Here is a 13,356-nt window from a genome sequence, read left to right as displayed (position 1 = left end):
CGATGCCCGTGGACATTGTTATCTGAAAGAAAATTCCATTAAAAATTGGTGTCTTCTGCAACTTTTTAAAAAAAAATACGGGAAAACGCACATGTTTATGACGTCATAATTAGCATTTAAAAACACATGTTGAGAAAAATAATGTATGCATAATTAACTGGTTAAATTTCAATTATTTAAAAAGCTTAAAGTTTTCAACTATTACACCAGTTTTATTTTTTTATTTTCACTGTAAAAATTTGTTATAATAACCATACCTTATGTAATTTAAATATCTAGAATAAGATAAAGTACTACCTAGTACTGGAGTATTCAATTTTTTTTCATGAGAAAGATATCCGTTCCATAAAATGTGTGGTATTACATGTATACAATCTATATTGTACAGGATAACAATAAATCAATGTTGCTTTAATCAAAGCTTATAAGTATTCTTCCGAGATTGCAAGTATGAACAACAGATGTTTGTAAACGTCCCTTTTCTGTCACTGAAATAGTTAGTTACAATTTCCATTATCAAAGTTTCAGCTCATATTACTTTAAAGATTGGATATATTTTAAACAACAAAGAGTATATGCAAAGTTCACCCTGGTAGTCATTTAATGATAAACTGAAAGTGTCGAATGGAATTCAGAGGACTGCCAAATTCTTATACCCGAGAAAATTTCTATACTTTCTCAATAATTGAAAACTAATATTTCAAAAATTTAGAATTCTGCAAAATTCAAACTAATTGTCTTTTTGGACATTTAAAACCTGAAATTTTTAGAGAAAAAAAAGTCTATTTTCAATTTACAATGAACGAGTTTAACAGGATCAGTATGTTAAGAATAGTTCCCCACTGGAGCATTGAAATACTGAATACGTATCTACAAAACTTTGTTTACTTAAATTAAACATCTTTTATTTGCTTACATTCTACCATGATTAGTGTGAAACTAGGTATAGTCTTCCTAAAAGTATTGTTTAAAAGTTTCGTTTGGTTATAATCCCCTATTGCATTATTGCCCATGACAGACCCCTTGTTATCTGAATGCATTATATTTAAAAAAAAAACTATTTAGGCTTATTCTTATTTTCAAGCATTTTATTCATGAGAAATACAGCCAGGTATATCTTTGATAGAATTTTCCCCTTAAAATAACAACTATAATCATTCAAAGTGATGAGAACTGACATCCTACACACAAGCAATGTCCTAATCACATACTTTTGTCTAAGCAATATACATGTAATATTTTTCATTTCTTTAATTTCAGGGGAAGGAGGAATTAGAGCGTGGTAACTGGTCAGGACAACTAGACTTTATTTTGTCCTGTATTGGTTATGCCGTAGGTTTGGGAAATGTTTGGCGATTTCCATATCTTTGCTACAGAAATGGAGGAGGTAATATATGTAAAAATTCATCCCCTGACAAACTTTACTCATGAACATTACGCATTATTATTATTTCTTTGCTGAAAATTGATAAAGTTGAATATAAATCTGATTGCAGGTGCCTTTCTTATTCCTTATGCGATCATGTTGGTCATCGCTGGAATTCCACTGTTCTATTTTGAACTTTCTTTCGGCCAATTTGCCTCAGAAGGTCCAGTCACAGTGTGGAAAGTCAGTCCATTTTTCATGGGTAAATAATCACCCTAAAAGATATTTGCTTTTAATGATCTTTTCCCAAAGATGTATATAAGTTTGTTTGAAATTCTTCATCACACTTGATTGTAAAGTTATTCTTTATCTTTATTTCCCCTTGGATTTCAGGTATTGGCTGGGCGATGTGTCTGATCAGTGCTATGGTCAGCATTTACTACAACGTCATCATCATGTACTCAATCTACTATATGTTTGTGTCCTTTGTCAGCATAGACACAGTGTTACCATGGCAGTCCTGCAATAACACATGGAATACAGATGATTGCAGAATTAAGCCGTATCCGAAATTATCCGAGATGGATGAAGGCAACAAATCAGCAAGCCTTCTGAGTAAGGAAATCAATGAATAAAAGATATGAATAGTAACGTGGACACACGTTCCAACATGAGACATTGTAGGCATATAAAACAAAATCATATTTGTCTGCACTTTACATTTATCTTCATCATCATTTATATTTTAATTACAGCACTGAGCTTTCCTGCCTGCCTAAACAAAACTTTAGAGGATGTAAATAGTTTCTATGACACAAGCTATACGGATTACTCACAATACAACTCTACAATCCTACAGTCCAACTTCACAGAAGCATGTAAAAGGAAATTTAGAACAGCAAGTGAAGAATTCTGGACGTAAGCGATTTTTAAATTTCTTAAAAATAAAGTTGAGCTTCATTAGAGACAAAATTATTTTTTTATGTAAATATATAAAATAATATGCCTTTTCTCTTCTATATTAAATATAGGAGACAAGTTGTGATATTGCAGCATTATACTGTTTGCATGGGTTTTCATTTTCTTCTGTCTTATGAAAGGAGTCAAATCATCTGGCATACATATAGAAATAAAGTACAAATTTATCTTATAATGCAGGATATGATCATCAATAAGTCTTAAAAGTTTACAGATGATTAAAAAGTTTCTAACAAGATTTAAAAATATAAAAAATATTATGCAAAACAATTGCTTCAAAAAAAAATCTTACATATATTAAATATAGAGAATGTATGATAAAACAGAGAGATTATTACGTCAGTCCAAAACTCTCTCGGACGTTATCCTGTAAAACATTCTCTAGATGTTGCGATTACCTAGAAATTTCAACGGTTTGACTGGAAAACTGTTCAAGGAGATAATCAGATATTGTTGTTCTTACGACAGATTTAATCGGAAAGCATGCACTAAGACAGAAATATATGTAGAGACGAGTGTGAATCGACATTTTAGGTTGAAATAAAAAATATACATGTTTTTAAACCCAGAAAGACCATTGGGGGTACAACGTAAACAAACCGGAGTGGCATACCTTTCTCCCTTATAATGTATAGTGTTTTTTTTTTTTTGTATAGCAGGTGTAATAAATATAATTTTTGAAAAAAATGTCGAATAAGTCCCGGGGTTGAATATTGTATGGGGGGGGGGGGGGGGGGGGGGGGGCCTGTCCACAAGTACCTGTGGATTCAGTGAGGCAAACTATTAACCCTATAACATTCATGGCAAAGTAAGAATTCAGTGAAGTAAATTAATTTTCAAAATACACAAATCACATATGCAATTTATTACAGGAAATGGAATAGGTGAACTGAACAAATAATAATAATTAAAGCTGTGGGGAAAATATTATTGATACAACTCCTATCTAACGGGAGCATATTTTAATCTTCAGATAAATTACATTTAAACGTACACCTACTTTGGGATGGTCACCCATTCTCAATATAAGGGCACACATGCCTCTTTGATTTTTTAAAAAATGAAGTTCAAGATAACAATTTTTCTATCAATTACCTTTGAAAGAAAGTATCTGAAGATTTTGTATCCAGATTTTTTTTCATCAAATTTTAATACATGGAATAATGAAAAGACGGTAAAGTAGAGGGTGATTTTATTCAAAATAAAATCTCTCTCTCTTCAATGTCCAAAAAGATATGTAAAAAAAATGTAATCATTAAAATCACAATTGGAATAAAAATACTCTGTCAGCAACATATTTTCTCGGCATACTGCGTTTGATTTTTCCTTTCAAAAAGCAATGGTTACTTTTTGATCCAGATGTATAAAAACATTTTTTAAATATATCCTTTAAATTCTTCTCTCTGTTTTGTTTAGGATAGTTTGGAATCTTGTCATTTTCTATAGATACTGGAACCTAACATGTACATCTATTTTGTAGTTACTCTTTTTTAACATAATCCAATTTAGAAAACTGCGTAAATGTAACAATTTCAAGATATATTTCTGTTTGATAAAAGGCTTAAAATTCATCTTAAAGTTCATCGTTTTGTTTCAGTTTATTAAAAAAAAGATTCTCTATGTAATCACATCGTGTTAATGTCGCAATCACCACTATAAAGACAAGAATATGATAGGTAACGTACATTTCAAGCTTGTAATAAAATGTAAATTAGTAATAAGAAAATTTTGAAAAAAAAGCAATTATTGACATAAAAATCATTTCAATGAAGCCATATCAATCAACTTCAGTCACTTCGGTAGTTCATTTCAATTTTCCCTCTCCTAAACACACAAAGCATACAGACAAAAAATATAAGAGTCAGACGTATTTTGCTATGAACAAATGCAATTTTTGTTAACAATTTCATTGAGTATGTTGCAACATCTTTTTTCAAAACACAAACATACGTGCTTTTCAGCAGATTGGGAAAAATATAACCCAAAATGCAATAATTCAAACAAAACTGAGTATTGTGTGCCTTTCAGTATTTGAAATGTACGTGAAGGCCTATTTGTTTCTTTTTTTCTATTTTTTGTTTCTTTTTTTACCAATTATAAGAAATTATCACAACAATTAAATTAATATTGACGAAAAGTCGCCTATTAAAAGTAAACAAACTGCAAAAAGGTTGCCAAAGATGAATTTAAGACACTTAGAAATATACGTATAACAGTCTAAAACATATCCAGTAAATGGATTGTAACGATAATTTTGTTTCGCTCGTGTAAACGCAATTCATTTAAATTAAAAAGAAATGTCAGTTAGAAATACGTGAAATGTATATAATTTCAAATATAAAAATCAATTCTAAAACACGCAATATATTGATACTATTTGAACTTGCATATCATAAGAGATGCATCATACAGGTTTCGTATTCAGAAATATATACCAGGTATCAAAATTGTATTAAATGTAATTGACCTTAATATATTTTTTTTCCTAAGCAGAAACGTTTCTTTTCATTAATTTTGGGATTTAGCCGACCTCCAACCTTTGAAACTTTCCTTTGTGTACACATTCGAGTGTGTGAAAGTATGAGAATACATGAAAATTCGACTTAATTCGAATTTCATGGTAACGTACATTTCTTACATTTCAAATGATCACTTTTCATGTAAAAAATAATTTTTAATTGTGTTAAGCAAAACGTCTTTGCCAGTTTAGCAATGCTTTTTGGAAGAATCACATTTCTTTCTTATCTCTATTTGTTTTTTCCGTAAACATAAAATTGCTCAAATTGTTCAATTTCATGTTACATTATCTAAGTAGCAGTAATTAATCTATTGAAATTTCAAATTTAGCCCATCAATAAATAAAGGAGAACAAAACTATCAGGTGTATAATCTTTGTGTTTGCTTGTAATGTGGTTGAAATGGAATTAAGCGACAGGGACATTGCACAATAAAAATTATTTATTATCACAAAGAAAATGTATTTATTGTTATGAAAAGAAATATATGTGATACAAGGTTTAACTTATCAGAAAATTTTTACTTAAGAATCAAAACTATATATTACACAGAGGGGATTGAATAACATTTGAATTTTTCAAATAGGCTACTATATTTGAATTTGGAACAAATACCCTTTCAGATCGATAATTATATGAATTCTTATTCATTGTTATATGACTATTTAAAATGTTGATTTAGAAATTACATCAGAGGTATTTCTTTTAAATGAAAATGAGGCGACATTATTTGAGCCCTTATATTGAGAATGGGTGTGGTAAGGATTTATTGGTTGGCAAGATCATGATCACTTAGCCACTTGAAGCAATGCTTCTTTTCATTAATTTTTTCTAAAATAAAATTCAAACTCTAAGGTACCATGTTCAAATCTAAAACAATGGAATCGACAAATTTAGTGATTTACAAGACATATAAGATTTGTTAATTTGTATTTGTTTTAAATTTGTGACGTTGTGACGTTGAAAATGAAATTTCATGTCGTAAAAAATTTAATCATTATGTTATTTTATATTTAATGCAATATTATTATCTACGTAATTGACGTTCATGTTAATATATATCTTTTTACTCGGATTAAAAAGTAAAGAATTTAGAAAATCAAAGTTAAGCCTTGTTCTGTCTACAAAACTATATAATAATAATAAACAAGGCCTCTCCTTTCAATAATTCTGGGTAAGAATAATATACCACCAACCATATTACTTCAAAAAATTATCCAATTGCCATCTCTATTCATGATTTATATTATTCCTAAACATATTTACAGCATCAACTTATGAACATGGGATATATCTTACATTTATTTTTAATTTGTGCATTACAGGTTGTGTACTTTACCGCCACTTTCCCCTATGTTGTGTTAATTATTCTCCTGATCAGAGGTGTAACTTTGGATGGTTATTACGATGGAATACTCTTCTACATCATTCCAAAATGGGAGGAAATTAGCAAACCAAAGGTAGTCATTTAACTTTGACTGTTTAAATGGTAGTCAATAGCTATCAACAAGCACATTTTGCGTCTAAAACATCTTGCTCTTTGACTTTATATAGGTATGGGGAGATGCAGCAACCCAGATTTTCTATTCTTTGGGTGTAGCCTTTGGAGGATTGCTAACTATGGCCAGTTACAACAAATTCAAAAATAATACTCTCAGGTAAATATTCACATCCAATTCACTAGAAACTCCTTCATTGATCCTTTTAATATTACAAACAGCTAGAATTTTGTGATACTATTCTATTTCAGAGATTCCCTGATCGTGTCCTTAATCAACTGTTGTACCAGTGTCTTTGCCGGCTTTGCCATATTCTCATTGCTTGGCCACATGGCTTACATCACAAACAGAAAAGTTGAAGAGGTAGCAGATTCAGGTAAAAATCTTCAAATTCAATAAAGGATGATTAGTTCATTTCTGCAAATGACATTCCCCAGTTCAATTCAAAACTTGACTATAATTTTTATTTCTTTTTGCTAGGACCTGGTCTTGCCTTTGTTGCTTATCCTGAGGGAATTGCCAAATTAGCAGACCCATGGCCACCAATTGTTGCATTCCTCTTCTTTTTCATGATTTTCACCCTTGGACTTGACAGTCAGGTAAAGACAAAAGCAGTGTTGTGGTACTGTGAGAGCAATTTTTCTAAGAAATTACGTTCAAACGCTTTCTTCGTCCGAATACAATCAGTATAATATCATTTCCTGTAAATCATCAGTGCATTTAAATTTGACAGTTTGCAATGATGGAGACAGTCATCAGTGGCCTGTCAGATGTCTTTCCTCGCATCCTGAGAAGACACAAGACTCTTTTTACCTTTGCAGCATGTATGGTTGGATTTGTATTGGGAATTCCACAAGTCTGTAAGGTACAGATCTTTTCTCTTCAAAATACCAACTTAGAAATTGAAGTTTATTAATAAACTTGCATAATTTCTTTGACACCTTATACATAATGTAGGAAAATATCAGATTATCGGTATATTTCTTTTGCTAGGGAGGAATTTATGTGTTGACATTAATGGATTGGTACTCAGGAAGTTACAACCTGATGATAGTCAGCTTGTGTGAATTAGTAGCCGTATGCTATGTATATGGTAAGTTGTGCAATTTGATATTCGTTTTGGTAAAGTATTGTTTCAGTGTGTTAAATCTTAGCACTGAGGATTTAAAAAAAAACTGTTTAGCATAATTATTTAAAGTTTTTGAATGATCTGTTAAATAATCGTGAACTATTTCTTTCTATTCATTCACAGGTGTAAACAACTTCAGGAAGGATATAGAAATGATGCTGGGTGGATTCCCCGGAGTTTTCTGGGTATACTGGTTTGTGACTTGGTGCTTCATCACACCAGTTGCGATTGTCGTAAGTAGTAGCAAAATCTTGTTATTTTCAAAATAATATTTCAATTGATCACTAGTATATTGTTCTCTCATATGATATCCCATATAGTTTAAAGATTTTGATATGAACAACTTATCAATTTATGTTGCAGTTTATTGTGATTATGTCCGGCATTACATATGCTCCTGCATACTACTCCAAATACGAAGGCAAATACATCTTCCCATCCTTTGCTGAGGGTCTTGGCTGGCTTATGGTAGTATCACCACTGGCATTGATAGTGGGAGGAATGATTGTCCAGAGTATCCGATATGGTGGTGTAAGTTTAATAATTCAGTCTTAATTGAAATAATAAATTCATCTGGACTATGTTCATATGTCATGCTGCATCATTGAGATTTTCCCCATTAATTCTATTGGAACTTTCGTGTTTTAAGATATGATTTGTATTTCCTTATGTTAGATTGTAAAGGCTTTAAAACCTGAGGAAAGTTGGGGACCAGCTTTGGACGAAGACAGAATTGGTAGATACTCTCCACGACATGCTGCAGAATTTGGCAAGGATGGACCAGGGCCTCAGGGGGCAACTAACATGGGATATGTCAATGAAAAGAGCAAACCTTACGTTGTCGAAGGTGAAAAAAATGGTTATGATCAAAGACTGTGAAAAAGAGGACAAAAATTATAGCCATTTAGTGATCATCTCAATATTTTAGAAACTTTACTTTCCCCCTTTTATATTGCTTTTGTTTTCCCGCCTTTTATATACGATAGTTTATCCTTTATATGTTGTGATATTATATCTTTGAAATAAGCATATTAATAGGGTTTTAGTTTTCTTTTAGAATGAGATGACTCAAAGTCAAGTGATTCAAAACTTCGCAAAACATCGTATAACTAGTAAAAAAAAATTCCCCAGTTCACAATTAATTCTATGGTAGTAAATGAAGCTGTGATCGATTTTTTTTAAATATGCAAAACATAGAAATCCTATTGGCATTGCATTATTGTGACTGGTTAACTGTTCTAAAAACTGTATATAGGTGAATGTTTAGTATAGAATGGCAAAATGATCTTCAAAAAATTGATTGTTCTATAATGATTCTTAAAGAGTGTGCAATATATTTTGATGACAAGAAGGGTATATTTATTTATACATGGAAAGATGCAACTGCTCATTTCCACATATCAATACAGAAACTCTAAGTCATCTGCCACCATCTTCTCAAAAAAAATATTAAGTACTACAGCAATTGCAGTGTTCAATGTCTTTAAGCTGGACAATTCGGCAAATGTGTTTATGTATAAACAGTTTTGCTTCTGGAACAGATTTCAATAGACAATCTGTAGAAGATGGGCAAATGACTTGCTAACCGAATATACACCTTTACTTCTTTGTTAATAAAATTGATATACTTTTTTATATTAAAAGGCATATCATGAAAATTCCACTGATTTTTCAGTGCTCAATATTCAGGTTTTTAATGAATATCCATAACATTGTACAGAGGTTGTAACTTACTGAGGTTGCTCAAGTCTTAGAGGTATATTGTCTTAACCAGATGAATTATATGCATAGCGATAATACTGTTTATTTTTTATAACTTTTAAAAAAATATTTTGAGTATTTACATTGTAAAACTTATCTCTATCATATATCATAACTTTTTATATAAAACACTACGAATTAAAAATACATAAAAGATCTTTGCTCTTATGGTTTGTTTGATAGAGAACTTTCATGGAGCATTCAAAATATGATTCATATCATACCAAAGACCATGAACCAAAAGGCTCAAAGGAGTCACACTTTTTCTTGTATTAAAGTTTTTTGTATTGTGTTTTACGTGAATAAGCGGAAGTGGTGCATAAGGTGCTAAATTAAGAATACCACTTTTAAAAAAATCAGCAGTACATCATTCTATATCCAAGAAAAGTGAAATCAAAATGTTAGGATCTAAGCTTACCAAATCCACTCCAAAGGATTGCAAACGTTATGATCATTCTTCATGTCCTGGATGCAAACCAGCAAATTGTTGCAGTCGTGCTTTAAATCTCTGCAAAGCAGATTTGTTTTTCTGAAATTAAGATAACAGTTTTCTGTAAAATTGCCATTGTTTCTTACAATAAATTTGGACCATTTAAGTCTGAATAAAATACCTGATTATCTAAGTAGTCTTCGATGAAGTCTTCAGGGATATGTGGCAGAGGAGGGACGCTTAATACTGATGGACCTAGTCAGCAAGAAATAAATCAACTCTTTTAATGTAAATAAATTAATCAAAAAACAACATGAAAAGTAGACACAATCTTTAGATAAAAATAGAAATGATTAATGTTAGTATTTAATACCAAACATGGATGTCAAAGATTCCTCATACAACATAATAACTTCAAGTGCATCTTCTTCTTCTACACGGCTTTTAAGACAAAGTCTGGCATGACTTTCTGCCATTGATATTCTACAAATGTTTACACATGAAATAATTTATGAAGCCACTATATTCATTTGTCAAAAAATTAAACCAGCACGATTACAAACTTGCCAGCTGTGAAGGTAAGAAAAAACCTGTACAATTTTTTTGTTCATCACAGGTGAATTGATTTTCTCCCTACAATATATAAACTTTTTTTGAATGTATTCTAATTGTACAATTACTCACAGTGCCGATAAAGTACCAGACGTTATAATGCTGCCATTAGACACGTTTCTAACTTTCCGTGTTGCAAGGTAATATCCATGAAGAAGTTTTTCAGCTTCTTGTGTCATTCTCACAGTAAGATTTTGGGAATGCTTTAAAAACTGGAAAACAATTTTGTTTATATTCAAATACAAAGTCAAATAAATGATAAACTTGGCGATTTTTAAAAATAATTTAAAAGAATGTTTGGAAAGAAAACATTTATATTCTAAGTTTGATATATTTGTTAATCCTTTATAAATCCTTGCATTACATGCTGACTCTTGGCTCATGCATGTTTGATAAATGTAAGTATTATAATTTAGCAATGACCTGCTCCAAAAACATTCACCTATTCACTCATCCAGAAAATGTTGGTCAGATCCAGCATCCGAAAAGAAAGGCTTGTACAATTTATTCCTAGATGCATTTCCCATGTAATTCTAATTATAATAGATGGGTAAATACTTATATATCTAAAGAGATAATTGAATGCACATAGCACTTATGGTTATGTTGGAATGGACTTGCTCCTAAACCCTGAACTGGAATGCCAATGACAACGGTGTAGCATACATGTAAGCTCATCTCGACTATGATAAGATAAGTACAAAATTGGATTTACCTTCTCAATATCATTGAAAGACACTGGAAAATGGAAATCCTTCTCTGCCCCTCTCATTGACATTTTCAGGGTTTGGTAAGAAGTGTGGAAATTCACTTCCTCACTGTGTGAGAACTCATCCCCATCTACGATCTGAACAATGCTGAAAGCTCTGATAAAATATTGAGTTGTTTATTAAAATTCCTAAATCTTCTTATAACCAAGTTCATCGTCAGTATTTTGAACCAAAACTTTCTTCAATTGTACTTTTTGTCCCTTTAAGAATATTTTATCAAAGTTGAGATAATGGATGAAGACCTGTATTAATGCCCAGTGAGCAGTGCTGCGCCAAATCTACGACTACACCGTGAAATCACTGCTTATAATGTCAAACAATACAATGTAGCAATCAAACATAACAACTCCAACCTATTTCAACAATTTTTCATGAAAAAACAATACCTTAAAATAATAGGTTTTTAAATTGCTGACATCTTACTCTGAAAAGGCTCTCGTCAAAGAGCTTGTTTCTCCATCACCAAGAATTTCTTCCTTAAGCCTTTTCTGGTTTATCTTGTCAGTATAGGCCCATACACTACACTGTAATGGTTGCTCAATGGATACAGCCAGGCCTTTTGTGAATTTACTGTCTATATCAATCAGCACTTTTCCACTGGATAATGCTGAAAATTGTTTTCAAAAATATTTACAATAAAATACCAAAATTCATTCTCTAATAATACCATTAATTAAGTTCTTATAACCACTCTTTGAATTAAGAGTGAATTAAGAAATATTTAAATAATATCTTACCAGACTGAAGTTTTTCAAAGGTTTGCTTTTTGAATTTGCTGACGTCTCCTAGGTAGCAAATGCCATCACTTGCTAACATCAGTGTACCTCCTAAATTCAAAAACATGATACTCATTTTTTTTTTAAACTAATGCTTTAAATTCAACTACTGTTATGTACAACTATCTTTCAGACAAGCTAATATTTACCTTCAATTAAATAATCGGAACTGTTGTATCTGTCTGGAATAATCTTGGCTACAAGATGGTTTCCACAGGAAAATACCAAACTCCTTTTAGTAAATTGCACAGAATACTGGAGCAACCTGTGTAGCATTTCTGTGTCTTTACCAATGGCTAGTATGTGTACTGGTTGAACCTGTGAAACAATTGGTGTACAGTGTACATACATGCCAGGTTTTTCCCAGAAAAAAGGGAAAACTTTATATTCTATACACTATCCGAACAAAATTGTTCTTTATGGCATCTTTGAAAATTATTTTCTTTCTTTTCTTTAAATTGTATTACTAGATTTTAATGGCATGCGTATATATACATCATTTAAATGGTATTAAATATCTCTGCCGCAATTTTCTTCACTTTGAGAAAAAAATGCATTGCCAATACAATTTTCTTTGTTACTGGGGTTTCCGTAAATCCTAAGTGAAAAAATTAACGCTCATAAAACTCTATGATACCAAAGTATCATATAATATTGTATTGATTGTATTGAATCGTGCAAGACTCCTGTAAACATCGCGCACAAAGGAATCGAATCCATATACCTGTGTCTTAGATCGGGCTTGTAAATAACACAAAAAGACTAGTTGTCCATTGTTAGAGGTGTTTGCATGACCAAAATTATGACGACAAACTGAAAAGTCAGGATTTTGCCGTCACATGAGAACAAGTGTTACATTCGAAGATTGAATGTTGCAAAACGCCATATGTCTATGGTATTTCCGAGATGAGCCCTTCGCCTAATTGAAAATCGAATGTAGTTCGAATTTTTTAGTTGATCTTTTTGTTTTCAAAATTCTCCTATAACACAGGCAATCAAAAATGACGAAGGTCAATTAAAACTTCTTCGCTAGCCAAATTTGATAATCTACTCTTCTTCACTCTACAGAAGAGCGAATCATCACCTTTGGCTTAAAGTGTCAATACTGGTAGTTTAGTAATGGACCAACTCAAATACTTAAATTGGGGATGCAGATGGTGAGTATAGGCATTAACTCAGACATCTCACGTTTCTTGAGGTGCGCGATTGAATAAAAATCTACATTTACAATTGTACTATTAAAAAGCTCTAATGTTATATAATTTGCACAATTGTACAATGATCTATATACATGCATAAACCTTTTGTAAGCTTCTCAAGTTTTTCTGTAACATTTTTAATGCCTTTTAAACTCAATTTCGTGAGGCTAACAGCAACATTTTTCTATTCATGATTTTAGATACGATCTCTTCCGTTTCTTAACAATTAACAAGGGTTACTCTCAGAGAAGAATTTCTGTCTCAATGTGTGTCATTTTTAATACAGACAGAGACTGTTATTAACTAAAAAGAGACCACAA

The 13,356-nt window shown here is 31.4% G+C and overlaps 1 protein-coding gene and 1 pseudogene across 1 annotated transcript; one reads left to right on the top strand and one right to left on the bottom strand.

Moving 5' to 3' along the window:
• The first annotated feature begins 1,254 nt into the window (after positions 1 to 1,254).
• Positions 1,255 to 9,407, top strand: LOC134234252 (sodium- and chloride-dependent GABA transporter 1-like; annotated as a pseudogene).
• A 293-nt stretch (positions 9,408 to 9,700) lies between these two features.
• On the bottom strand, positions 9,701 to 12,188 carry LOC134234244 (minichromosome maintenance domain-containing protein 2-like). Its single transcript, XM_062716296.1, has 8 exons — positions 11,987 to 12,188; positions 11,799 to 11,888; positions 11,485 to 11,668; positions 11,007 to 11,157; positions 10,364 to 10,503; positions 10,053 to 10,162; positions 9,861 to 9,934; positions 9,701 to 9,778 (listed from the first exon to the last, which is right to left on the bottom strand). Exons 1-8 carry the CDS (start codon positions 12,186 to 12,188, stop codon positions 9,701 to 9,703), a joined length of 1,029 nt encoding a protein of 342 aa, XP_062572280.1.
• Positions 12,189 to 13,356: the final 1,168 nt, after the last annotated feature.

The sequence above is a fragment of the Saccostrea cucullata genome, unplaced genomic scaffold (genome assembly GCF_032062105.1).
Source record: "Saccostrea cucullata isolate Sc308-1 unplaced genomic scaffold, CSIRO_AGI_Scuc_v1 ctg13421, whole genome shotgun sequence".
In the NCBI taxonomy this organism is placed as follows: Eukaryota; Metazoa; Mollusca; class Bivalvia; order Ostreida; family Ostreidae; genus Saccostrea; species Saccostrea cuccullata.
This window is presented reverse-complemented; position numbering and strand designations above follow the sequence as displayed.